The sequence below is a fragment of the Charadrius vociferus genome, unplaced genomic scaffold (genome assembly GCF_000708025.1).
Source record: "Charadrius vociferus isolate BGI_N301 unplaced genomic scaffold, ASM70802v2 scaffold126, whole genome shotgun sequence".
NCBI lineage: Eukaryota > Metazoa > Chordata > Aves > Charadriiformes > Charadriidae > Charadrius > Charadrius vociferus.
Window position 1 is genome coordinate 2,761,479 of NW_009648894.1, and position 26,375 is coordinate 2,787,853.

The following is a 26,375-nucleotide window of genomic DNA, read 5'->3' on the forward strand; positions in this document are numbered from 1 at the left end:
AAAAAGTCCTTCCCCATTATTATATTAGTCAACATTTTGACTAATGTTCACCAATATGAACAATTCTGACAAAATTTAACGGAAGAATAACGGGGCTAAAGATTAAATTTTTGAAATCTCTGTGAAGAGTTTATGGGTTTAGGAAAAGGGCCAAAATTCTTGGGAGTGAGTGGGGGTTGATGAAGAAATCTGCACTGGGAGCTCAAGAGCATGTCATGCTTTTTCCTTCCTGTCAGGCAGCAGGCTTGTAGTAGGTAGCCAGTCATTCCTGCACGTGTCTTGGCCAACTAGAACTCGTGTCCTCTTTACTTGATGATACTTTAAGAACTGGCTGAATGGGATGGTTCAGATGGCAGGGAATCCTAGTGTGATGGTGGGAAGTGAAGACATAAGGGGCAGTTGGGCTTGTTGGAGTTCGTTTTGGTTTGGTGTTGAGACTATGAAGTCTTAAAAATGCAAGTTCCTAGGTTCTGAAGCCTTCACATAAGTTCCACTGTTGATGGAACAATGTTTCCAGTTTTACAAAACAAACTGGGTAAAAATTGTATTTTCAGAAAAGCATTTAAAGTATTTTTTTTCTTTTTTAATTTTTAATTTTAAGCAGTAAAATAACAATATGCCATTTAAATATAATATAAAGACTGTGTAACCATAGATTTGAGATTAATCCATTGACCTCAGTGGAGTGAAAAATTCAACCAAAGCTGATGTTATTTTTGTGTATTTTTCCCCCAAAATGAAGTTTTATGCTCTCCAGTTGTTTGCTGGAAACCTTAACAATTCAGTTTGTTTAACTCCTGTTGTTCCCAGTTACTTTGGTATTTGACCACTTCTAAGTTTATTTGAAAGAATGGGTTCTTTTAAACAGTTACTTTGTTACAGGCTTTTGTGTGACCTGACCGTTTCTTTTCTCTTATCAAAATGCTAGACATACACAAGCACTAGCAACAACTCCATGTCAGGCTCCTTGAAGCGGTTGGAAGATACTACAGCTCGATTTACAAATGCAAATTTCCAGGAAGTTTCTACACACGTTTCAAGTGGAAAAGATTCTTCAGAGGCTAGAGGGTCAGAGAGCAAAGGGAAGAAATCTGCAGGTCACAGCTCAGGTCAGAGGGGAAGAAAGCCTGGTGCTGGAAGAAATCCAGGAACAACTGTGACTGCAGCTAGCCCTTTTCAGCAAGGTATTATTTGTTACGCTATAACACGACTTCTGCTTTGACATGAATTAGAAATCTTGCATATTTAAAACTTGAAAAGTAGTTCGTCCTTTATCATCAATAAAGAGAATGTTGTTTCACTTTGTGGAGAAAATAACTTTTTTTTTTTTTCAGGGAAAAGGTATTCATTGTGATAGCATGAAAAAGAAGGTTGTGCATCTTTAAAGGGCAAAACTGGTGCTTTTGTTTAGACTGTTAAAGCGTTCTCTTTAACTGCTAAAAACAGAAGTTTATGTGCTGAAAAGCTAGTCGGATAAAATTTAACATATGAATTTGAGTCTAGAGGTCTGTCTTAGCTCTTTAAGGAAATAATACTAATGTTTATTTAGTGCATAGTAGAACGAAACTGGACTACCTAATGTGTAGTATGCGGTAGCCCCTAAATTTTTCAAGATGCAGCCATTTAAAATGTACTATTTTCTTCAAAGTGAAAGACCTTTTTATTTTTTATTTTTTAATTCAAATATATAGGTGGGAGATGATTACGTGACAAGTATATACAGTTTGTATTACCTTATGTAATAAAAAAGGTTGACATTTTGATCATGCTAACACTCAGTAATTGCACTGTTGACACTTCTAAAAAGCAAATTTTATTACGGCATCTTCATCGGTTGAAGAAAGATTAAAAAGATTAAAAAAATTTTGTAAAAGTCTTTTTTATTACTTGACTAGGAAACCATATTATTTTGAAACACGATAAAGTAGACCTTTAAAGTAATTGTTTTTGCATAATTTGCATAATTTTCACTGATTGTCCTTTCTGCTTTATGATGTTGCTCTTTTTTGAGTTTGTTTATGTAGTCAGCACTCTTAAATTTGCCTAGAACTCTTTCGATATTTCAGGCTTTTTCACTTGAAAAAATGGAAGTTGTGTGGTTGGTTGTTTTTTTTTTTTTGTTTAAATTCCCAAAACTTTGAATCTCAAAACTGGAATCCTGGATTTAAGGAAAAATCTTGCTCACTGCAGATGGCAAAATAGATCTTTACTATGTGCATGTATTTTCTTTAAAGCTGCATTTAGTGAACATGATGTAAGTTATTTAAAATACAAACCAGCAATGTTTTTATGATTTTTAAATTGGTGTATTCATGTAAATTATATTTCAAATGGAATTCTTAATAATGTTAATGGAGTTCTAATGATAAAACAGTAATTTTTAAAGAACTTTTTTTTGTTCCTAATGTTGTATTTCAGAGTGTTTTCTTGACAGGATAGTCGTCATTGGTCTGAGTTCTATAAAACAGTACCCACGTGCACCCACCCATATGAAATTAATGAATTTCAGTGTATTTCCTAAGTGTGCTTCATTTTCTGCCTTGCATGCACTAACACAGCAATGAAATGACTGCATTCCAAATATTACAGAAGCAATGTAATTCTGTTACTCAAAAGATCTTTATGGTTCTCTGACAGTGTTAAAGAAGTCTTAAAATACCAATTTTATACACTTTTCTCCACTTCTCATGTCCTTTTGAAAAATACCTCTTCTGTGGAACACCTCCTCAGTCAGAGTAAATTAAGTGCAATTGCTGTTCTCTTGACCTGTGTCAGACCCTTGATTTAGGTAGAATGGTAAGGAAGATTGCAGGCATAGCGTAGATGGGATCATAGCACGTTTTGAACAGCCTTCTTTTTATATACGTGTATGTTTAGAAAAAACTGCTCTGACTTGCACCAAGTGTTTGTTGTGGCTTCAAAGCATCAGGGATATCCAAGTTGCCTAAGCAGCAACGTTGTTATTCTCGTTTTATTTATTTTCACCTTGTTTGTACCCCAAATTCAAATCTGAATCTCAGATAGGAATCTGAGAATCGGATCTGGCAGAATGAAGATCAGCAGGAGAAGCAGTGAGTTACCATAAAAATAAATTCTTTAGCTCTTGGTAACACTTTCCATAAAGTCATTGCACTTCAAAGTTCTGTATTCTAAGATGTTAACCTTTCCCATCAATTTTTGTAAAAAAATAATTGTACTTTTTCTTTTCTTTCTTTTTTTAGGAAGCTTTTTGGGCACTCCTGGGAGCATAAAGTCATCTTCTGGAAGTTCAGTTCAGTCTCCCCAGGATTTTTTGAGTTTTACAGACACAGATCTGCGAAGTGACAGTTTCACGCATTCTCAACAGGCTTCATCAACCAAAGATGTACATAAAGGAGAGACTGGGAGTCAAGAGGGGGGTGTCAATTGTTTCACTTCCTTAATTGGCCTCCCTTCATCGTCAGCTGTTTCCCAATCTAAAAACTTTGACAGCTCACCTGGAGACATAGGTAATTCAAGCCTTACTTCTACAGCATATAAACGAGCTCAAACTTCTGGAATAGAAGAAGAAACTGTAACAGAGAAGAAACGTAAAGGAAATAAGCAAAGTAAACACGGGCCTGGTAGACCCAAAGGAAATAAAGGTCAAGAAAGTATTTCCCATCTTTCAGTTTCTTCTGCTTCCCCAACTTCATCTGTGGCATCTGCTGCAGGAAGTGTGACAAGCTCTGGTCTTCAGAAATCTCCAACTTTGCTCAGGAATGGAAGTTTACAAAGTCTTAGTGTTGGCTCATCTCCAGTGGGTTCAGGTAGGCATTTATTGGATTTGGTTTCTTACCTCAAAATATGTCTTTATTATTTAGACGATAACTCTGAGTATGCTTTTCAAGAACAGTGTGTCATTTAAAATAGCTTGAAAGTTGCATTGGGAAAACCAGTAAAAATTAGAATATGACTGTTGGAAGAGTAAGTTTTGTTCCTTGTATAGGTGCTACTATGCTGTAGGTGGCTGTAGTAGATTGACCTGTGTATGGACCTATGTGCTATATAAATGCAGGGTTTGAGGCTGTAAGGGGAAAAATAAGTTGCATGAAAATAAGTTCTTTGGAAATTACGTGTGGCAGGGTTAGCTAAAATAAGTGATAGTTTATACAGACTATATTGTCTGTATGTTCTGTTACATAGAGAAAACAAAATCAGTATGCAAGCATGTCAGCTGTGCTGAGTATGTTCCTGTTATTTTTTCCCAATTTAGCTTAATTAAAAATCAAAATGTCTGTGTGGAGAATTATAAGTTTAAACATGTAAAAGGATATTCTGAATCTGGAACCCCTGTGCAGCCGGATGACATTTTCATATTCTTGTGTGCTTTTTAGCAATTGAAATTGGCTGGTTTGTTCTTCCTATGTTCTAAATGTTATGTGCATTTGGGGCTGTGAGAGGCTTCCTGTTCCCAGTAAACCTGTGTGTGGAATGACCTTGCAGAATACTGCATCTACCAAAGTCTTTGTTGCTTTGAAGTTTCTTTCGAGGCCTTTGTGTTTCGCTAAAAAATAGCAAACTCTCTGATACCTCATTTTTGTAACTTTGAAATTTTGTCCTTTTTGTTGTTCTAGTGGATTTTTGGTTTTGCTTAATTTTTCCTTTTTTGGGGGAAAGAGGAATAGAACTTGAATATTTTGTAGTGGGCAGGGGTTTATGCTTCTGTATTGTATATTTTCACTGTATGAGCAAGAGATACTTTAAAAATATACATGCTTCAAGAAACAGGAAACTTCGTGTTTGTTTCAGAAGAAGGCAGGTACTTAAAAGCTTGGTCTCAAAACAACATTGTTTTAAATCTTTGTTATATATAGGCAAATGATGATTTTTATTATGGGTATTAATGGCAATAGCAGTGGCAACTATATTAAAAAATATTTTTCCTGCATTGAAATCAATAAGGAGAAATGGCATATGACAAAACTTCTGTCTGTCTTTTTGATTAAACTGCAGTTTTAAAAACATGTTAACTTCATATCTGTTTTATATCTGTTATATCCAACAGATTTAGATTAGTGTTCTGATTATTTTAGTATGAACTTTCTTATTCCTTTATGAACCCTTTGAGGTGGCTTATGTGTTGTAGTTGGGATACCAGATGGAAGTACAAAATCTTGAAGTGGATGACTCATGTTTCCCACCTTGTATTTGTCTTAGAATATTTTGGTCTTATCAGCTCCTACAACAGGCCTTTCCCTCGCCAGGTCCATCCTTGCTTCCTTTGTCCCCTTTATTACATCTCACTCTTCCATCTATAAAATGCCAGTGATAATGTTGAACTCCATTTGTAAAAAAGCTTTGGAATACACTGATGGAAATACGGAGTAGGTTTTATTTCTTTTATGATGATACTCAGCCTACAATTTCAACTTTGTTAAGCCTACTTAGATTCTAGCTAGCCAGTGTTAGACCTACCCTCTAAACCAGTGATATTTTCTGAAGGTACCCAAGAACGTGAATGAAAAACAAACACCATCAGCAAAATCACCTCAACAAAAACCTGAAAACCCAAAGAAACAAAACCAGATGGGATGCCTTTGCCTTCGAGCACGAGCTCCAAATTAATCCACAAACTTCTGCTTGACTCTGAGCATATTGTTTTAATGTGCCCTTCTCCCTGATTACCCCTCTTTCTTATGGTTGTAGTGCTGCTTTCCTCACTTCATCACAAGCATTTTCTGGGTTTGGCAGTCCATTTGCAACTTTGTTGCAATGAGGAAGGGCATATGAGTATTATCAGAAACATACATTTTCTTAGGTATGATATGCTGATGTTTCTCTTTGAAATGTCTCTATATTGACCAGTAACAAAATATGACAAGTGAATCTAAACGATTTGACCCAAAACCCCAAATAAGATTTTGTGCATGTCAATGTAGTGAGAGAAAATACAGGGGAAGTCAAGCCAAAAAGTTTTTACTGACTCTTACTTGCAGTTGCCTTGTTACTTCAAAGAACCAGAATCAGGAATAAGTTAGACTGTACTAAACAAAGCTTTTGAGGCACTTTTTCAATCTCCTTCTCTCTCTTTTTCTTTAAAGAACCTTCTTAGCTGCAGTTATCTTAAGCTACCATTCTTTTTCTGTTTTCGTAAGTGTACTTGTTGAGATCCATAAAAATTGTGGTAATCATTACTTATGATTACTTATGTAACGTATGATAATCTTGTTCACAGTTAATGTTCAAATTAGATGAAATGTGAAGGAAAGCTTATTTTAAAAGGAAATATAGATTAAGCATGTGCATTAATTATACATTAAATGTCTTCCGTGAAACTTTTCTTCAGAGTAGGTACATCCAGCTCATTTTGTCAAAATATTTATCCTCTGCATATTTTTTTCCAGTCCACAAAACTTCTGTTTTCCTGCTTAATAAGAACAGAGATGTACCATGAATAGTATGAGGCCATGTAATCAAAAGCTGTTACAATACATACACTCAGGTTGTATTACAGTTGCCATGCAACTGATGTGATGCTTTCAAAATTTTGAGTGCTTGAATGTTCAGTCTTAATGCTCTTTATAATTTTTTCTGAAATATAGTCTGATAGGAAACATTGTATGTATTACTTTAACAGTGTACTCAAAGGAATGAAAAGTAATTTAAAAAAATGAAATAAAATTTAGTTGGTAGGGTGATAAGGAATTTTTATATTACATTAACATTTTTCTAGTACATCTGTTCCTGTTGGGGGAGGGAAAAAAAAAAAGCTTCTTTAGCCAAAACTGGCTTATTTACAAACCATACTTACCTTTCTGCTGGAAATTCACAAGCCTGTAAGTTTGTTGTCTAAAAAGACATAAGTCACTTGTCAGTGGGAGCTATATAAAGCTCATACTGGTTCCCTCAAAATTAGACTGGTCTTTGGAGTGATTTCAGGATGCAGATTTTTTAATAGGGGAGAGTGTTTCATCTGAATTCTACAACTTACAGAGCTGTTTAACTTTTTTAAAGTCACACTAGTTGTATGCTCAGGCTTAAGTTCATTCTCAGCATCCTTCTAGGGAATAATACGTAAAGATTTCTGGTCCGAAGTATTGTAAAGCAGTGATCCCTGCTGCTAAAAATTTTTATTTTTTTTCTTTTCACAACAATGGTGATTGAAGAACAGAAAACTTTCATTCAGGAATTGAAAGAGATGAGTAGCATTTTGTCCCAATGTTTACCTCTGCTAGTAGTAGATTCCAAGATCAAATGTTTCTTTTACTGTACTTGCACTTTGTTCCAGCAGTAGTGCAGAAACTAATAAGGTGGTGATAAGAAGGAAAAAATACAGTTGTGATAAATAACTTCCATGTATTCTGTGTTTTTCTGTCAAGCAGTTTGTGCAGGCTCTGGCTCCTCTTTGTTTGGAGTTCACTCCAGTGTGTGAAGAACTTTCTGAGAACTTGTCCCACACTAATAGGGGGGGAAAAACTGTTTTGTGTGATATACAGTATCTTCTGACTTTTGTGGAATAATACAGCAAGGTAAAATGAAAAGCAATCAAGTGTCGCAAGTAAACTGATATTTCTGTTTTATGGTAGATAAGCTTTCACTGTTATCTTCAAGTTCTGCATGGATACTTGCTGCTGGAAGAATTACAATGCTTCAAGCGTATAGGAATGCTTTTCTGTCTTTCCCCATTCTGTCCTTGATTTCAAGTGAACAACAAATTGTTTAGTATCAACTTCAATTGCTGCGGGCTTCAGGAGATCATTTGCATCAATATTTTAATTTTTGCATAATTGATTTTATGTCCTTAAGTGTACTGTAAACCCTACAAGAGCATATAAAGCAATTTTTTTTTTTTTTCTCCCCCCTAAGAGACTGGAGAAAGTTAAATTCCAAGTTGGGCCTTGAAATGGTTAGCCCATTCTTTCAGCACCCTTGCTGTTGCCCATCTTCTGAAATTCCTTTGTCACAATGGAGGCAACATTGCAATTTATATTCCTACATTATCTCTACATTATATATGTATTACCCTTGACCAGTCTTCAGTATGCTCTGATTGGTAATACTAGACAGTTTTGGGAATAAAGTATGTATCCAAGCCCAATACTGTACTTTAATATAGCAATATTTCAAACTCTGATCAAGAAACAGTTAATGTTTTTTGGCACAGGTCCCTCTAGGTTGATCTTATGCTTTACACAGTCAAACTTCAGCTTTACATAGGAGTTTACTTAATGCTTCAGCTTAGTCCGTGTATTTTATTCTCCTTTCTCATCTGATTCAAGCAGTGATGAAGCCTCTGCCAAGTGTTACACTTCTGTGCAAGGAGGTGATCTTACTGTTAAGCTTATTGTCATACTGATGACGTAAAAGAACTCCGAGTAGATGAGTAACTTGAAATCATTCTCATTGAGATACTGAGTCCCTCGGAGCTTATGTTAAATCTTTATGATGTTTGAACTCCTCTGTAGCCTTTGACTTACTAGCTAAAACTGTTGGGAGAAAGAGTTCAGACACAGTTCTTTTGAAACAGTTTGTGCTGTTACGTTTATCTGTTAGGTGCCTCAGAAGCCGAAGCAGAAAATAAAGTCTTGCTGTGTCAAAAAGCCAGTTTGTATTCCAGAGGAGATAGAATAGAAAGGACAAATTGATACTAATATATATTAATGACCTTTTAGGACTAAGCAAATGGTGTAGAAAACACACAATGCAAAATTATTGTGTAGATACTTTCATTCTTCGCATTGGAGGCTCAACAGAAATGCTGTTGGTTTGATACGAGATTAAAATGTTAAATTTTATGATTGTTGGTGTAGAAAACATGGAGATGTTAATCAAGTGATTTGGAAGAAATCATGTGAGGTAGTGGAAGCTTTTGAAAATGGAGATTATAATGAAATGGATCCCCCAACAACATTCTTAACTAAAACAGGTGTTAGCAGCAGCTACAGCCTGAGGTAATAAATTGGCATTTCCTGATGATGAGTACCTCAGATTTTCATGTTTTTAGACTGTCAGTGTTAAATTTCAGTAAGTCTTTAAAACTTGTAAAGTTGGACGAAACTGGTGGGTAGTTAATGTTATGTAATTAGGATGTGTCTGATACAAGAAAGAAAGATTTTAAGACATGTAAAGATGTGATGGTTAATGGTAGTTGTTGTGAGTTATGGAAAACAACTTATTTGACTTACTTTTTAAAAAAAAATGTTAATAAAAGCACTGGCATAGTAGATATCTACATTTAAATTGGTGCAGCATGACATTTTAAATAAAGACCTGTAATGACAGGAAGTCAGCAAACCTTTGCATTAAATGTCATTAACGGATAAGTCTCAATTTAATTTTGATCAGAGAATTATTAAATGAAAGTGTTTACTTTGCAGTTGTGTTATTTTCCTGTGCATCAGTTGTCAACCTTATGCAATTTATTGGATAATTCTTCAATTTCTGAAAAAATCTGGGTAGGAGGACAGGGTAAAATGGATCTCCTTGTAAGCAATACAAACTAAGAGTTGTTTTGGTGGAGCTGAAGTAAAAGATAACGTCTAAGAAAGATGGATGTGCACTTGCAGGATAAGGATGGCCTTCTGAGGAAGGAAGGGCTGAAAGGAAAAAGGATAAATGTGAATAATCAGTTATATCTGAGCTTCCAGTGCTGAGCTGTATTTAAAAGGGTTTGAATGCATAAACACCGAACTTAAGAGAATGGTAGCTCTGTGTTCAGCAGAGTGCATCTGGCCTTAAATACTGTGTCTAGTTCTGCCATCTGCTGTGTGTAAAGAAGAGAAGAGCCACGAGAAGGATTCAAGGACTGGAAAAATTGGGTTATTGTAGAAAAGCTAAGGGGTGAGCTTGTCTGGCTATTATATGGGCAACTAAAAACTGATACTATAATGATCCTTAACCTAACAAAAAAGGTAAAACATGATAAAGTGAGAGAAAGTGATAGTTGAACAATTCTCAGTAATGGTTCTGAAAATTTACGGGTAATATATCTTCTAGAAGATACAGTTTAGTGAAGCATATTTAGTGGATTTGCAGGTACAGGAAGTTCTGGAGCTAAGAATCAAATCATATGCTCGCAGAGGTTCTTGTTTGACTCTTATCTGTGAACCTAATTCTGTGCTGTGTTATCCCTTTGATTTCACGGAATCACGGAATTTTCAGGGTTGGAAGGGACCTCGAGATCATCTAGTCCAACTCCCCTGCTAAAGCAGGATTGCCCCGAGCACATTACTCAGGACTGCGTCCAGGTGGGTCTTGAAAATCTCCAGAGAAGGGGACTCCACAACCTCCCTGGGCAGTCTGTGCCAGTGCTCTGTCACCCGAACCGTAAAGAAGTTTTTCCGTGTATTTGAATGGAACTCCCTGTGTTCCAACTTGTGCCCATTGCCCCTTGTCCTGTCACTGGGAACCACTGAAAAGAGTGTGGCTCCATCCTCCTTCAACCCACCCTTTAGATACTTGTAAGCAATAATAAGGTCTCCCCTCAGCCTTCTCTTCTCCAGGCTAAAGAGTCCCAGCTCTCTCAGCCTTTCCTCATAAGGGAGATGCTCCAGTCCCTCAGTCGTCTTAGTTGCCCTATGCTGGACTCTCTCCAGTAGTTCCCTGTCCCTCTTGAACTGGGGAGCCCAGAACTGGACACAGTATTCCAGTTGTGGCCTCACCAGTGCAGAGTAGAGGGGGAGAATGACCTCCCTTGACCTACTGGCCACACTAAAAGAAAAATAGCAGGGTGCATGTTTGACATGTGAAATAGACTCTAACTGGGCAAATAATGCATTTCAAAATACAGTAGTTAGTAGGGAATTGCCAGGCAGTATGGGTCTGCAGAAATTAGTTCCCAACATGGTATGTTCTATGCTTTTATCAAAGATAGGGAAGAAGTTAAGAAATCTTTGCTGCTTGCGCTGAGGGTTCATGGTGATTTCTAAGAATATTTGTTGTAAGAAATGTACTCAGATGTAATGAATAATAATTCCTTGATTAAGAAAGTTTTGTACAAAAAATACTGAATATAATGAGCCATATAACAGAGATGTATTTTGAAAACAATTATGAAAAACTTCTGAATAATGATGGAGAACTGAACATTATCTCATATTGAGAAGCTTTAGGCTATTGCCATCCTGTGATGTTTATTTCAAGAAGGGGTAGAAAAGTTTTATCACTTGAAATTGCTCCATAGATATTGCAGGTAGCAGAGTACCGTATTTAATTCTGATATTAGTTTCCTCCTAAAATATGAAGATAGGAGGTTAAGAAGAGGCATACAATGATCGAGATTTTTAAAACATCCTTTTCAGAGAATCTTAAGCTCTTTAATAGACTGAAATATCTTTAATTTGAGAATTTTTCAGTTTACAAAAATGGTTAAAAGCAGGATCATAATTGTTATACAGGAAGGATTCATATTCCTGGTCAAGATTTTTTCATTGGTAATTGAGTACTGCATACTGGTAATCGCCCCATTTTCTGTTTTTTAATAAAAAAAAGTTGACAAAAAAGTACAGACTTAATTAGATGGGCTGCTGAAAACAAGAAATGTTCAACCTTTCTTCTTTTGAAGTCTCCGGGCTGCCTGACTTTCCGTGGAAGCAGTGGTTTGTGCTTTAGATACAAATCGGCTCCCCTGTGAATGTCACAGGACTAGAGACCCTTGGAGCATCGCTTTGAAAAAAAATGGATTCAAAACAAAAGAAAGTTTTCCTTTCTCTAAAATTGTAGATTTTTTTGTTTGAGTGAAAACAGATGTGAAGGCTTTCTTGAAGTGAAAAAATGTCCCAGGGAAGGGAAAGTAAGTTCTAGTAACTAGGGGCATAGCTTGCATGTCAAGTGGTTTAGGCCTGCTTATATTAAAGATGATCTTGGCAGCTGTGGAAATGAGATTTTACCTGACTAGTTAATTGTTGTATGAGAATGTAAGTGTCTGTGAAGTTAAAATGTGAATTTTGAAGATTATGTACTTGAAACTAGATTCCCAAATTATGGTGTGATTCCGGGCATTAGTTTCTAGTTATATTTCAAAATATATAATCGTTTATTTATTTAATATGCTCTGATAGTCAACAGAAAATAGTATGTTTAAATTATGAACTTGTAATATGTTTCAGATTCTAAAAAACCACAACAAAACAAAAAACATTAATATCCTGAGTTCCCTTTTAGGTCTTTTATTTAAAAATAACATAAAGAAGATTTTGGTAGTTAGTAATTTCTGGGGAAAGACTTAATACTTTTAAACAGCTGAACAGAAAGATGTAATTATTTATAAACTGTTTGAAATTTTGTTTTTATTCAAGCTTTGCAAATCTTCCTCCCAAATATGAATTTAGTAATGGATGAAATAAATTCTGTAGGTCTAGATTTTTGCCCATACAGAATTATTTGCAGAATTGGCATCTAAATATAACATTTTTGAAACATTATAGATATCTGTATGAATATGTCGGCTTTTTGTTAGTTGTATCTCTGTTGGCAGAGAAGTGGACTGGGCGAGGGGGGCGTAAAGGCTACTTAAGTTGCCGTACTTACTACTTTTCCAATTTAGCTATAAATCTTTCTTATTTGGTGAGGGAAGGTGTTCAAAGAAGTCTATGAGCTTTTTGTAAACTGTTTGCTTTTAGATTATATTTGACCCGTAAGCCTATGAAGTGCCTTGTATATGTTTGGTGTTAGGTTTGAATTCCTAATAAAAACTCACTTATTTTAGGCCTGGGTGATCAGGGTAAATGACACTGTATGGCTGAGATCTAGCTGACAGCTTTGCTATTGCTGTTGCCTGCATATCGAACAAAATGAACTGCCTGCTTTTCCAGGAGTCGATTATCTTTGCACATACATGGACTAAAAGCATGTGGCATTATCGTTATAATATTTAATTAAAAAAAAAAAAGTGGAAAGAAAATGTACTGAAACTTCCAGTTTTGTGCTTGGATTATCTTAGTTCTTTAGCTCTTTTTATAAAACTAAAAATTAGAATTTAAAATAGAGCAGGGGAACAAGGAGATGCTCTGAAGCAATTAAGATTTCTACCCTATCAGATGTCTTTGTTGCAGAACTTGGTATTTGCTTTAGAGGTGTATCCCTTTGCTGAGTATCAATGAAATATTCCTCAAATGAAATTCTATTGCTGCGTGGAAACTGAAGTGAGATACAGGTATTGTTTGCTTACTTGCAACAGTTTAGCTCCCAGGATCTCCTTTAAGAATTAGACTAAAAAATACCCCTTCATTTGATATCATTTTGTATATATATATTTTTAAATTAAAATATACATGTTCTTGAGTGTGAACATTTTTCAGCATCTGGAATCAATTTACTAGAGTATGGCATTCCTTGTAAGTCAAATGCGAGATAGCAATCAGTCTTTTAACTCCATAAAATCTGCTAAAGGTGACATGGGAACATTAAAAAAAAAAGTGTGTTTGGGGGGAGGGCAAAGAAGAGGCTTGACTAAAAAGGAGCAGTGGGGTTTTTTACCCCTCGTTGAAAATTGTACTTTTCAGATCTTACACACTTCCAAGTCTTTCAGAACTCAAATATAGCTGAAAAATAAGTGGTATGTGTTGATAGTATTTCCAGCATTTTTGTCCCTCTGAAGACTTGTCCAGTTTATATGGTAAATTCTTTTTTTGTTGTAGTTGTTGTCAGTTAGATGGTGATGTTAGGTGATAACACTACAGTCAGGTTTTTAAAATCAGAAGGAAATGTACTTTGCATTTAAATTTTCCATTTATTTGATGTGAAGAGCTGCAGTATCAGAAGTTAAACTGAAAGTTGTTTCAGGATTACGATCGAGGTGACTAACTGATGCCTAGAGATTCCCCTGTAAAGTTTTAAAAAGAAAACAAAAAAAAAATTAAGTAGAAATACTAACACAATGTAGTGGTATAAGGAAGACTAGTTACCTTAAAAATAATTGATCTTTTAACTGAAAGATGTGGCTCAGGGCTCATGCAACTCATTAAGACTTATAGTGCACAAATTCCTGTGTTGATGTATAGGAACTATACTATCTGTATACTATGGTCTTTTTAAACAGATAAAACTAGACCAAGCGTCTAATTATCAACTCCACATTTCCCTATGCTTCCTTCTTACTCAAGTAATTTATTCTTTTTTCTTAAACAAGTTGCATGGAGGTGATAGGAGTAAGATCAGTAGCTTTCTGAAGCTCCAGTTAGCCTGTGCTGTGGCGTGGTACTGCGTGTGTCACTTGGTACAACACTGGGGCCTGTGTCCCACATCAGTTCTTGCTCTGTAGCGAAGTATTTGAAGTCAGGCGGCCCCCAGGTAGCTTCGTACGCTGTGGTTGATGACAATCCAAACACCTAGCTCTGGTTAAGATGGCAGACACCAATTGGGGTAGCTTTACAGAGACAGTCGAAGATTTCAATAGCTTTTGTATTTAAGAACACTTTAAAAAAGGGAAACTGTGGAATCCAGTGTCTTGTCTGGATGCAAAGATGTGTCTTAGCTATGCTAAATGACGATACATCCCAGGACCTTTTCACTGTATGGCAGTTCCTGATACTGTAAAGGTTATCTGTGCTAGTTGCTTAAAACCTGCAAGATCTTTGTGTTGATCCAGTTGGATGTAAGCTTATTTTTAATAAATCTCCTCAGCATAAATAAAAAGCAGAAAGTTGACACAGATAAGCCAACACTGTATTTCCAGAAGATTACTCAAATAAACCTCTCTTTCAGGATTATTAGTATAACTGAAAAAGTGTTGTAGGAGTTGGATGTACAGGTGTGCTGTCAAAATATTTAGCAAAATAATTCTTCTTAGGGCTTTTGTGGTGGCTTTGGACCAGTATAGCTCTAGAAACGTGAGTTGAGAAGAGATTCATGGAAGCTGTAAACAGAGCTGAAGAATACAAACGTGTTTGGAGCTTGTGCATGAGTAATCCTGTCAGATCCCTTGTACTTCACTTGGTTTTATGTCTATTTCCCATCGTTTATTTGTTTTGAACATTTAGGAGAAGGATTTCCTAATAAGAATGACTAGAAGTTCCTAGTAAATTTAAAAAACAAAACCAAAATCCCCATTCCTCCATCCCCCCAAACAAATTACAAAGCAACTCATAAGCCATTAATATAGTTAGCTGTCATGTATTTATTTTTTTAAAAAAAGTGTGATAACTCTCATGGACTAATTCCTAATCTGAAGGATTTGGTGGTTGGTTACAGCAAATAGCATCCTTTCAAGGGCTGAAGCCTTTTTTCTGCTTTGGGAATAGTGGTAAACTTCGAATTTAACTTTGGTTTCTGTGTGCATAACCAATTCTCTTAAAAACAGTTAATGAACAGTAATAGGATGGTGGCTCGGATGTAGGTATTAATAAAAAGTCAATTCTGAGAAGTTTTGAATCAAGTTGAAATGAATTAGCTGGAAATAATAGTCTTCCTGAGCAGCATTGATTTTAAGGAGTAATACTTGTGAGGTTTTAAAGCAAGCAATAGCAGCTACTGTAAGGATTAGATGAAGAAAGGAAGGATTCAGACAAGATTGAAAGTGTGTAAGACAGCAGAGAGTGAAGTCCAGCTATTACGACATATAGTTTTTTAACATATATGATTACTGCTCACCGTCCCTAACCTTTCTTGAGACCTTAGCATGTTGGAGGTAAATAGCTTGGCTGTACATTGTAGGAGAAAACTAGGTGGCTGGGAGGGTACTTCAGTGCAGGAAAAGTCAGGAAAGAGGTAGCTGCCAATAGAGGCAGTTATACCAAGAACCCAGACAGTAGCTCTTTTTTCCTTCCAGAATAAAACACTTTTTTTCATCTGCCTTCTACTAATTTATGGGGTGTGGAAGGGAATAGTGGTAGGGGAACAGTTCTCCTTCTGTTCCATGTTGAGGCTTGGGGGGAGTCTAGAATTAGCTCCATCAGTCACAAGGAGGGCTGATCTAGCGTTGGCCATTCATCATGTAACTGGCTGAGGTCTGTGTTAAGAGTTTGTTTCAAAGGAATTAGGTTAAACAGGACGTTTTCTTACTAGGATTCCTTGCATCTCATCTCATGGTTGGGTATCTGTAGCTATTGATCTCTTCTGTGAATCCGTCTCTTCCATGAATTTGTCTAATAATTTTGGAACAAATTTGTGCTGTTAATACCTGAAAAGTGAGAAGTGAGTTTCGTATCTATGCATTGTGAAAGGATGTACTTTGTTTGCAGCTGTTGCTGATCATGTTTTGACACTCCTCTAAAAACAATGAATAGTCATTAAAAATATTCAGCATCTTTATGGTGTTCATAATTGAGACATTTCTGTCATTTCCCCTGTTACCTTTTTTAGACCTAGATATCTTAATACCTTTTTGTCATTCATGCTATATCCTTCTTACCTATTACAGATCTCTTTTAGTGCTACTATATCCTTTTTTGAGAAGCGTAGGTAGTATTTGAAATATAGGTGCAATGTGAATTTTTAAAGCAGCATAACTTTGCTTTTTGTTTTGTTCTCTGTTCCCTTCTGATAATTTGTAACACTATATTTGTCTTTTTTGATCGTTGCATGACAGTCTGTTTACTTGCTATTGGGATTAAGGATTCCATAAAAAGAGACTTTCAAAGTAAGAAACAAAGGTGTGAATCCTTTTCTCACATATATATTCCGTTGTAGCACACGCTTATTGTGAAAAGTTCGTTCTGATAAGCCCAGTAGCAGACTATTAAAGTGTAGTTCACATGTCCTGGAATTGGCTCTGTTCTCTTAAGGATTGTGTAATACCATGAATGTTAAAAAGGCTTTTTTTTTCCACATGTAGTAGCTGCAGTTGGAAGGGGTTCTACTACAATTTGTTTCTCTCAGTTTGTTTTCGTGTATGTTCGTGAGATGCTAGCCGACTACTTGTTTTAACCCCGTGTTGCTGACTAGGTCTGCTGCATTGTTTTGTCAGCTTTTTAACTGCATCTCTTCCTCATTTGTCTGTTGTATTGTCATACAATGCATGTGATGGTTTGGGTTAATGGGAGCTCCTGTGTGGTACGATTTTAAAGAAGCAAAAGGTGTAGCTTCAGGCATTCTAGGGCTGAGCCTGTTTAAAAAAATCAAAACCACCCCCAGCCACCCCATCAAAACCTACCCAATGGTTCCTTAAATTTGAAATGGGCTTTCCTTAATATTGAAAGCAGTGGTGGATCAAAATGGCTGCTATTTCTTGCCCACAAAAATTGAGCATAACTGGAACAAACTAGTATAATTATAATCAAATAAAGGCTGTGGGAAGTAGATGTGGGTAAAATGATTCTGCTCTTAAGGGTGGCAGACAGCAGTTGCATCGCTTCCTCTGCACGAGGCAGAATTTGTTCCAATAGTGTGATGTATATGATCCCAGCCATATTAACTCTGCGTTTTAGTTAATTTTTTTTTGCCTTGTTAAGTAATAGTTTTGATTATAAGTGTATTTTTGTACATTGTTGTTGGTTCTCTGAAAACTGTTGAGAAGGTTAATTAAATTATCAGTTTCATTTTTATCAGATTAATCCACTTTTGTCAAGAATCATGCAGGATTTTCTATATTGTAAATATACAAAATAATTTTGTAGTCACGAGGTCATTATCCTAAGTGTAACTAAAGTGGTTGGCGTAAGTGGAAGGGGTGGGCCATCTGCATGAGTGCCGTCATTCAGCAACTGGGCATAGAAGTGTTGCGTTGCTGTGGAGGCTGAGTTACAGCGAATTCTAGCTACCCAGCAGAGGATGTGGGTGTATTCTGGCACTTCATGGTCAGAGATCAATATTCTCTAAAAACCCCAGCCCTTGAAGAAGAGGGAGTTCATGTGAACATCTCTGTTGGTGTACCACTGGTTGGACGTTCTTTCTCTCTACACAATTGAGTTGTTCTTTAACTGAGCTCCTGTCCAGGAGACACAGCTGTTTTCTGTTAAACTTCTTGTTTGCATGAGTTAGTCTCAGTCTATCAGTGAAGCAAAAAAGATGCGTTGTGATTAAAATTAGCAGGGCAGCTTCAGTTTAAGTTTCTAAATTTGTTATGGACAATGAAATTGAAATCAATCTTTTGTTGGGAAGACTGATAGTGGCTGGAAAGTATTTTTATTTGTAATAGTAGCTTTCGAACACAGCTAATTAGCATGTGCTGGAATGTTCTTATACTCAACATTTAAAAACCAACAAACACTGACAAAAGAAATAGAAGTAAAAAATTATAGAGGATAGAAATAAATCCATTTTACAATTTGAGCTACTGTAAATGATCAGAGCTCTAATACAAGAAAGATATATTCAGGTATATTATTGTTCACTGAAATTCCTGTCTATACATATATTCTTTTGTGTGTCTGTTAAACATGATCTTAACATGAAGCCCTTTTTCTCCTAACTCAAAAGCTTTCTCGAAGTTGATGAATACCATACATAATGGTAAGTTATATTAGAATCTTTTTCAGAGGTTCATTTATCACAAAGGGTAGCCTTTTGTGGAAAAGCCTGATTGAAGGTCTGCATATTCTATGGATTGGGTGAAATACAGGTCTGCAGTGAGTCAATTGTTCAGTACTTGAGTGAAAACTTTGTAGATTGTCTGCAGGAGCCTGATAGGTCAATAGTTCCTCAGTTCTCTTTTTATGATCTTTTTGTATGTGCGCAGTAAAATGATAACAGTTTTATTCCAGTTCTGAGATTCTTTTCTTTAATTTTGTGAATAGTGTTTCTAGTTGTTCTTCTGTGCTCCATTCATAGGTGTGTTATAGTGGTGTCTACCTCAGGCATTCTCCCACTTGCCTTCCTGACTACTTAAATTACTACTAGTAATGCATATGAAGGTAGCCTTGTTTTGTCCATTCTTTGTTCTGACAGGCCAATGCTGCCCATTTGTGTCACTGATAACAGTGCTATCAATTTCAGAGGGAGCAATATTGAATCTTTAATGTATCTAATTGCTGTTTCCCTTTAGTATTCAGTATTGGCTTTGTACCCCTAGTTCTGTATTCACTCATAGCCAGTGAAAATGAAATATATCTTATTAAATTAGAACTGGGATTACTTTTTTCAAGGCTGCTTTTTCACTTGTAGGAAACAATCATAGCTATATTCACACGTTACTGAAAGATTTAGGAGGGAATATTTACAGTTTAAACCTTCTCATGAGGCTAGTTTTGAAGATGATCAAGTTTATTTCTCAATGTTATACTTAATTGATGTCAGGCGGTCTGTTAATAAAAATTGCAATTTTTAAGCCCTTGCTGTCAGCCAAACAGAATTATTTTCTTACTGCTGTATGTGTATATTGGAAGAGCAGTGCTATATGCATTGCAAATTGTATTGACTTGGAGTTCAAACTATGCGAAATAATTTAAATGTTTAAACCTTGCATGGTGAAGTTCTTTGCATTTTAAGCTAGCAATCATTAAGGTTTTATAGGACTTTTGCTTTTCGTCTGTCGGAACCATGAATTACATGTGTTAGGCAGATGTCTATAGTGGTGGGTCTCTTAAATAAATAAAAAATTTAATATTACATAAAATTTATATTTCATAGTCTACGTGTGGTGAGAAATATTGAAATCTCTAGATTCGCTTTGCTTTAGTGAAATAGGTTTAGCTTTTTTTCCTTTTGATATAGGGTTTCCCTCTCACTCTCCCAGGTATACAGTGGTCTGAACCAGCTTTGAGATGAAGGAAAAGCAAGCTCACCATTTTTCTGGGGGGAGGAAAAATTAAAACATCTGAAGGGTATCTGACAAAGTGTGCTGAATTTGGACTTGGTGAGTTTCTGCTGTTTTATAAGCAGAGCCTTTTTGCTGTTTAATGTTGAAGAGGTATAGGTTCACAACAGAGTGCAGAATAGAAATTGATGGAACGCCATTTGTGATAACTTCTTTCCAGATTGTGCTTTTTAAAAAACTGATTGTGTATTCCTAACTCCAGCACAGAAGTTGGAAGGGCACAGAGGAGAGTGGTTACTTAATGTTGTATGTTTTCTTGTCAAGCAATAATAATGCTTTGTATGACACATTATTGTGGGGTAGCATAATGTTACCTACATGTTTTTCTTAGAACAGTGTTTGAACAGGATTTATCATCTTTTTTTTTTTTTTTTTTTTTTTTTTGTGTGGGGTGGAGTGTGTTTTGTCTACCGTCCTGTGTTTCTATAAGTAAGATTTTAAAGTTGGTTGCTTTCTTCCCTCATCTTGCAGGGGTTTCTTTTGCGTGCTCTTGTTTTGGGCAGAAGTGTATATATGGGTGAAGTCAGTGAGGGTAGGTAGAAATTTTGATAATATGAACAGCAAGGAAAGATCTTGCCACGTGTGTATAGGATGAAAAGAGAGTATTCAAGCTTCTGATAAATATTTAAATATAGGATTATAGTTTACTACAACAGCATATTCAGATTATGAGTCAGATGATGCTGAGTACTGTAGGAGTCATTCTCTATAAAGAGTTTTGATGGAGACAGGAGCTTATTTTTTCATTGCACTGAGTTTAAGTTGGCTTCACATCAGCAAGAATGTACCAAAAAGAAAAAAATGGGGGTTTTGGTTTGAGTGGGGACAAATAGAAGTTTGAAGCAGGGGTGTTCATGTGATAGTTGTGCTAGTATAGAGGCCTGTCAGTTGAATTTGGTGCTGACAAATAGGAAGGAGTCAAGACACTTCAAGGCCAAAGTGGCACACTGGAGTTTTGCCAGTAAGAGACGTAGTAACTCGGTTCTGTTTCTCAGTTTTATTGTCAACTTACATTTTTCATGATTTTTTAAAAACTTGTTTAAAAAACCCTGAAAAATGGCAATTGAGAGTTTTCACTGCTATTCACTGCATGATAACTTTGTACATTGCCCTTACTCCAGACCTTGCAAACTTTTTTGACTTGACCTTGAAGTCTCATCTCTTCTGCGTCATTTTTATGGGCCTACCACTGGAAAGCAGAAGGAAGGGGTAGAGACATACACATCTGTTGAGAATTTTAGTACATACTTAAAAAAATTACTACAGGGAGTGATGACCTGAATGTTAGAATTTTATGTTAGAGCTAGCTGTAAATTGTGGTGGTTGGTTGTAGCCTTTCTGTAACTACTTCTGTTCTTGCTCAGTCTGTCTTCTGTCTGTTTTATTTCTTACTCCTGTTCCTGTTTTCAGGTTTGCGTTTTTGCTTCTTCTGTCTTACGCTAATTTGCAAGTTGCAGTGAGGAGAGTTGGAGCACAGAACAGACATCCATCGTGCCAGTCCTAGCACTGTGGTAGGCTTTAGAAGACACTGTGTTTCCAAAGAAAGTTTTCAGTGCTGTAGCCTTGGCCACCACATCAGTGCAGGCAAAATTTAACATAGATGGTATGATTTTTTTTAACAAGGTAACCTAAACTAGACAGAATCTAAACTGAGCATGAATGAATTACATTTTTTGAACCTAGCCCAACTTTGGTAGACTTTTACAGTGTTGATAAAAAGGCATCTGCCTGTATTGAAGCATGGGGACAGTAGCGCTCAGCTAAACCATATACATTTAAAAAAGGAAGAACAAGAGAAGGGTGAATTAGAAAGTTGTCCTGAAATAGTTCCTCTATGCCCATTTTTTTCATAGTATAGAATAATGGAATGTTATTGTTGAGTTGTCAGATATTACAATCTCAAGTATAACTACCTGTCCACGAGTTTCTAGAATACCACGTTAAAGTTTTAGTTGTTGCTAATGACAGCTATATGTAGTCTTCAGCACTTCAAGGCAACCAGCTGGTGATGTGATTGTCATCCTGGGAGCTTGACATTGGTTTTGTATATATTTCATTATTTTCTTATGAATATTATTTTTTTCTTTTTATTGTTAATATTTCATTAAAGCTGTTATAGTTGTTTTTTCTACAACCCGTAGGTGTCTCTCCCTTCCTCTTGTGGGAAGGAGGAGGGACTAATAGAGAGCATCTGTCATTTCTTTAGTGGCCAGCCCAGTCTAAACCGTGACAGTAGTTGAGTGTGTCATTCATGTGTTTCCTTGTGACGTGTTCAGACCTCTCAGAGAGCAAATTCACCTTGGCTGGGCTATGAAAAACATGGGTTTGAGCCCTTCTGCAGTGGAGGACTGTAGTGTAAGACCTGTAGCAGCTTGGATTAATTCAAAAGTTTGAGTAGGCACACTCTGCACTGGGAAGCTGTAACCTTTCTGACAGTGGTTTAGATAGTTTTGAAATCTTTTACTTAAGCCTAGCTTTGTCAATACAAGTCTAATTGAGAACTGTATACTGACTGATCTTGGTTTAAACAATACGTTGGTTCATGTTGGTTAGCTGGTATATGTATTCCTCACTGTTACAGTTTATTGAAGAGTGAGTTCTGTAACACTGCTGTGGTCACTAATGAATTTGGGATCAAGTATAAAATAACATTCTTCACTATAGCAAGTGGAACTAGCTGAACACTGGAGTAGACCGTTTTGGTAGCTACACAGATCAGTTCTGATCCTTCCCACCCCGTTATTGAATACATTTCTGAGTGTCTGTAGATAGCTGTACAGTCAGGATCATGAACGTAGGAATGGGAGTAGGCAGAAAGGATTGACTAAAAATCATTTGCTAGCTGAGCTGTCAAAGATTTGGAGTTAATTTTGATGGAGTTTGATGACAGACTTCAGGTAGTATGACCTTGCTCTTAGATCACTGAGACAGTCTGCCTTCTGTCAATAGGTATGAAACTAGAATTGTTGTTCCATTTTGAAAACATGTATACCTGTATTTTTATCTTCCCTCCTCCTGTCCACTGCCAGCAGTGTGTATTCTTTGGGTACTTTGAGTCTGGGAGCTTTTTTCCTTGTGCCTCATCACGGAGAGAGCACAGAACACCCTTCATGAAAGGAGGGCATTGATTTCATCTGTGACAGAGGCTGCAATGCTTCCATCAAAAAAGGACCCCCAGTCACTGAAAGGGAGGGAAATACTGTCTTGTTTTCATGTTGCAGATCAGTAACTATCATTTCCATGCACTTCTGGAACGGTTACTGCAGAATCTTGTAGAAACCTATCTCAAAGTGAACTCTACTACTGCGCATCAGCAGCAGGAAAACAGCTTGATTATTTGATTCTTAGGTTTTAAATTTCTTCATGAAGAAAACAGGTTGGCCCTAGCATCCAAGCTACAGTTTCATTATCTCAGATGAAATTAAATATTGTTGCTAGCTTGGCAGTTTCAAATATGACTTTCTTCTCTTTTTAGGCAAATGTGTCACAATAACCTGTTTTTATTTGCTTGTGTTTAGCATTAGATTCACTTTAGCTTATGTCGGTATTACAAAATAACAAATAGTGGGATATTTTTTCCACTATTAACATTCTACTGGAAAAGAATGTGTTCTTTCTTGAGTAACTAAACTTAATCAATTTTTCTACATGTTTAGTTACTAATTAATGGACTGCTTCATTCAAAGGCACTGTTTCATTTTGGTCTGTGTAGAAAGTTGTCATGGTTTTAGGGAAGGCTCCTTGAGATCACCACAGGAGGAGAAGGTACTGAAAACCAGTCCATAGTTTCAGTTTTTGTAAAGAAGTTCTTGTTTGTATAACTTAAAATTTCCTTTTATTTCTGTGAATTCTGCTGCAGGTCCCTTTAAGGTTGTTGTCCCTGCTCCCCTGCCCTGTGTCTATCCGTCCTCCCCCAAGTAGGAAGGTTCTGTAGTTCTGTGCAACTTTTGTGCCGTTCCAAGTTTACGTTTTTAAAGAAACCTCTTCGACCAGATTCTGATTCCTTAAGTTTTGGCAAAACGCTACAATCTGCAACCTATGATAGATATCTTAAGTAACTTCTTCTTTTCACAATTGTTGCAAGAGTTTTGAGTTACTGACTTAAAAAAGAAAATACAGCTTTATGGTAGAGAGAACCTTTTCCTAGCTTCCTAAGGAAGCAGTTTATGTGTTGTCTCTCTTGATTTTGGCTCACAGTAAGCTTTGAGCCTGTTGTCCAATTTCAAACAAACTTGATAAAGGGGTCAAAAATGTGTAAGTTCCTGTAATAGGGATGGACAGTATATGGCTACAAGAGTAACCACAGCCTGCTTTTGTCTCTTGCCGAACTAGGCAATCACCAGCATATGATGGGAATGTCAGGGGGCTGAATGACATAGGGGGTTGTAGTACTAGAAAATAAAAAGACCTGAGGGTTTTGTAGCTAGGTACAGAAATTGTGGTGGGAAAGCTTAGTGTATTGATGTCATCTGTGAGATGCAATACTGTTGAAAGCCAGAATTTAATCTGTTTTGTTAATTATTCTGCTCATGGAACTACTTACTTTTGAGATTTTGAATAAAATCACTAAAATTATTCTGTGCAGCAGAATACACCACTTGGTGTATGTTGCTGCACAGCTAGTTCTGACTTGAGGCTATTTTGTTTTTCACCATTCTTGAGGTTCTTTTATTTCCTCCATTATCTATTTCATCATTGATTGTCAGCAAAAAGAATACAATTTTTTCCAATCTGCATAATCTGATGTGTTCCCTGCTCTATAGTACTCCCCTTCTGTGCTAGATAGGCAATTATTTGTTGTCCAGAGATGGTTTGTGGTTTGGTTTTTTTTTTGGTTTGTTTTTTTTTTGCAGTTGCCTTGTTGTGAAGCCTTTCACTCCAGCAATGCAGGCTCTACATGCATTTTGTCTTCCAGAACCTGAAACCATGTTCTGCAGCTGTTTTAGCAGTGTTAAGCACAGTCGAACTTTATCTGAACAGTGTTACATGTCCATTTCCACCTGCAGTTGAAGAGTGTGTTCTGTTTAAAATGTTGAAGATTGTATTTAACCATGCTGTTTATGCCTCTGGCAAATTGCACAGTGCCATTCATCACAAGCTGTATAGTTATTTGGCTTTTCAGTAATATGGGAAGGACTTCAAGGTGGTTTGTTTGTTTTAAACATTAATGTGGTTTATAGTGATTGTTCAGGCTTTTGTTATTATTCCGTCCTGATCCAGAAAGTGATTTATCTCTTCCAAAATCCCAAAAAGACCACTTGATATGCTTGAGACACTTAAATGTATACTTTCTTGGCTTTCTAATGTGATATGCACATAGTTTTTATACAGGTATTTTCAAAATGGTGTGAAAATCAAGGATTTATTTATATGCTCAGCATACAGTTCTTATTCGAGTGCTTGCATGGGGTGATAGCTTGGTCACATGAGTAGTTTCAGAAGGTGTATGTACTTTACATATTAAGTAAAGTGTTGCTAAATGGAAATACTTAGCCCAAACAGGGTGTGCAGATAGGTCATATTTGTCCTGTATTTTGCAACAGCAACAAATAGTGAGTGTTTTTAGTACTACTGCTACAACTAGCACTATTAGGAACAAATAATAGCTTTCTTCATTCCACTGGAAAACTAGTTTACTGTTTGTCTGTCTTTTGAAGTAGTTTTACACCTATGATTTTATAACTGTCTGCTTGTATTCCAGAATTTTATTTTAAAGAGGAAGAATAAACCTTAGCATTGAAATAGAAACCCCAGAAACTCTGCAGTTATTAAATAAGTAAGATTTTTGAAAATTAAGAAAAAAAAAATCTACAATAGCTTTAAAACTTTGGTGTTGTTTTTTTACCTTTCTGGCAAAATAGCTTTGTCTTTTACTACTTGACTTTCACTGGAAATTTTGTTTTCTCCACTCGTTATCATTAACGTTTTATGAGAGTGATAACATTTGTGGTGATGAACTCTTATGATTTGATCGTAAGTGTTGTTATATTTCATTATTTTTACCCTTAAAATTCCTGATTCCTGGAGCCAGGTAATTGCATGAGAATCTAATCTTTTTCAATATTTTTTTGTACATTTAATTATTTTAATGCATTCAAAATACAAAGGATCAAAAATCTCATCCTTTTTTCTTAATTGGAAATCTCTGATTGAAAGCAGGTTTTTAAAAAAATAATCTTTTGAGGACCTGGAGTATATTTCAGTTTTTGTGGTTGTAATTATATCGCATTTAAGAGTAGACTCAGTAGCAAGGCTGTTTGTTAATTATGTTCATTTTGGTGGTGCATAGGGAGAAATCTAGAGCAGGATCCCTAGAATTTACTGTTTAGTTAGATGAGGCGAATATAATTGGAGAAAGGTCATAACGAAGTGAACGCTTCAAGGATCTTAACTGCTCGTAATGCCATAACTGTAGATTTTTGGGATAGTCACCAAAAAAAAAAGTGGGGGAAGATGACCCAGGAAGATGTGCTAAATGGAAAAAGATACTAAGGTCAGTAGAAAAGCAGAGCAGTGGAATTGTGCTATGATGAAGAGGCTGGGGAGAAGATGACAAGAAGTCACTAACCTCGGTTAGGCAGGAAAAAAGTGGTGTTGGAATGTGCCTTCAGCTGTTTTTTCACATCTCCTTTCTCTGCTGGGTCTGGCTGGTTTTCTCCTCCGTTTTCCTTGACAGTTAACAGGGGCAAGGAATTTACGATGCATCGGGGTTTGCATATTACGT

At 36.3% G+C, this 26,375-nt stretch overlaps 1 protein-coding gene across 2 annotated transcripts in view; it reads left to right on the plus strand.

Moving 5' to 3' along the window:
* Nucleotides 1-26,375, plus strand: part of MLLT10 (myeloid/lymphoid or mixed-lineage leukemia (trithorax homolog, Drosophila); translocated to, 10) — a 132,114-nt gene that overhangs the window by 65,589 nt on the left and 40,150 nt on the right. For both annotated transcript variants that reach the window (XM_009887132.1, XM_009887133.1), the window contains exons 9-10: nucleotides 929-1,184; nucleotides 3,222-3,788. In XM_009887132.1, coding sequence (XP_009885434.1) covers nucleotides 929-1,184; nucleotides 3,222-3,788 — 823 coding nt within the window. The remainder of the gene's footprint in view (nucleotides 1-928; nucleotides 1,185-3,221; nucleotides 3,789-26,375) is intronic.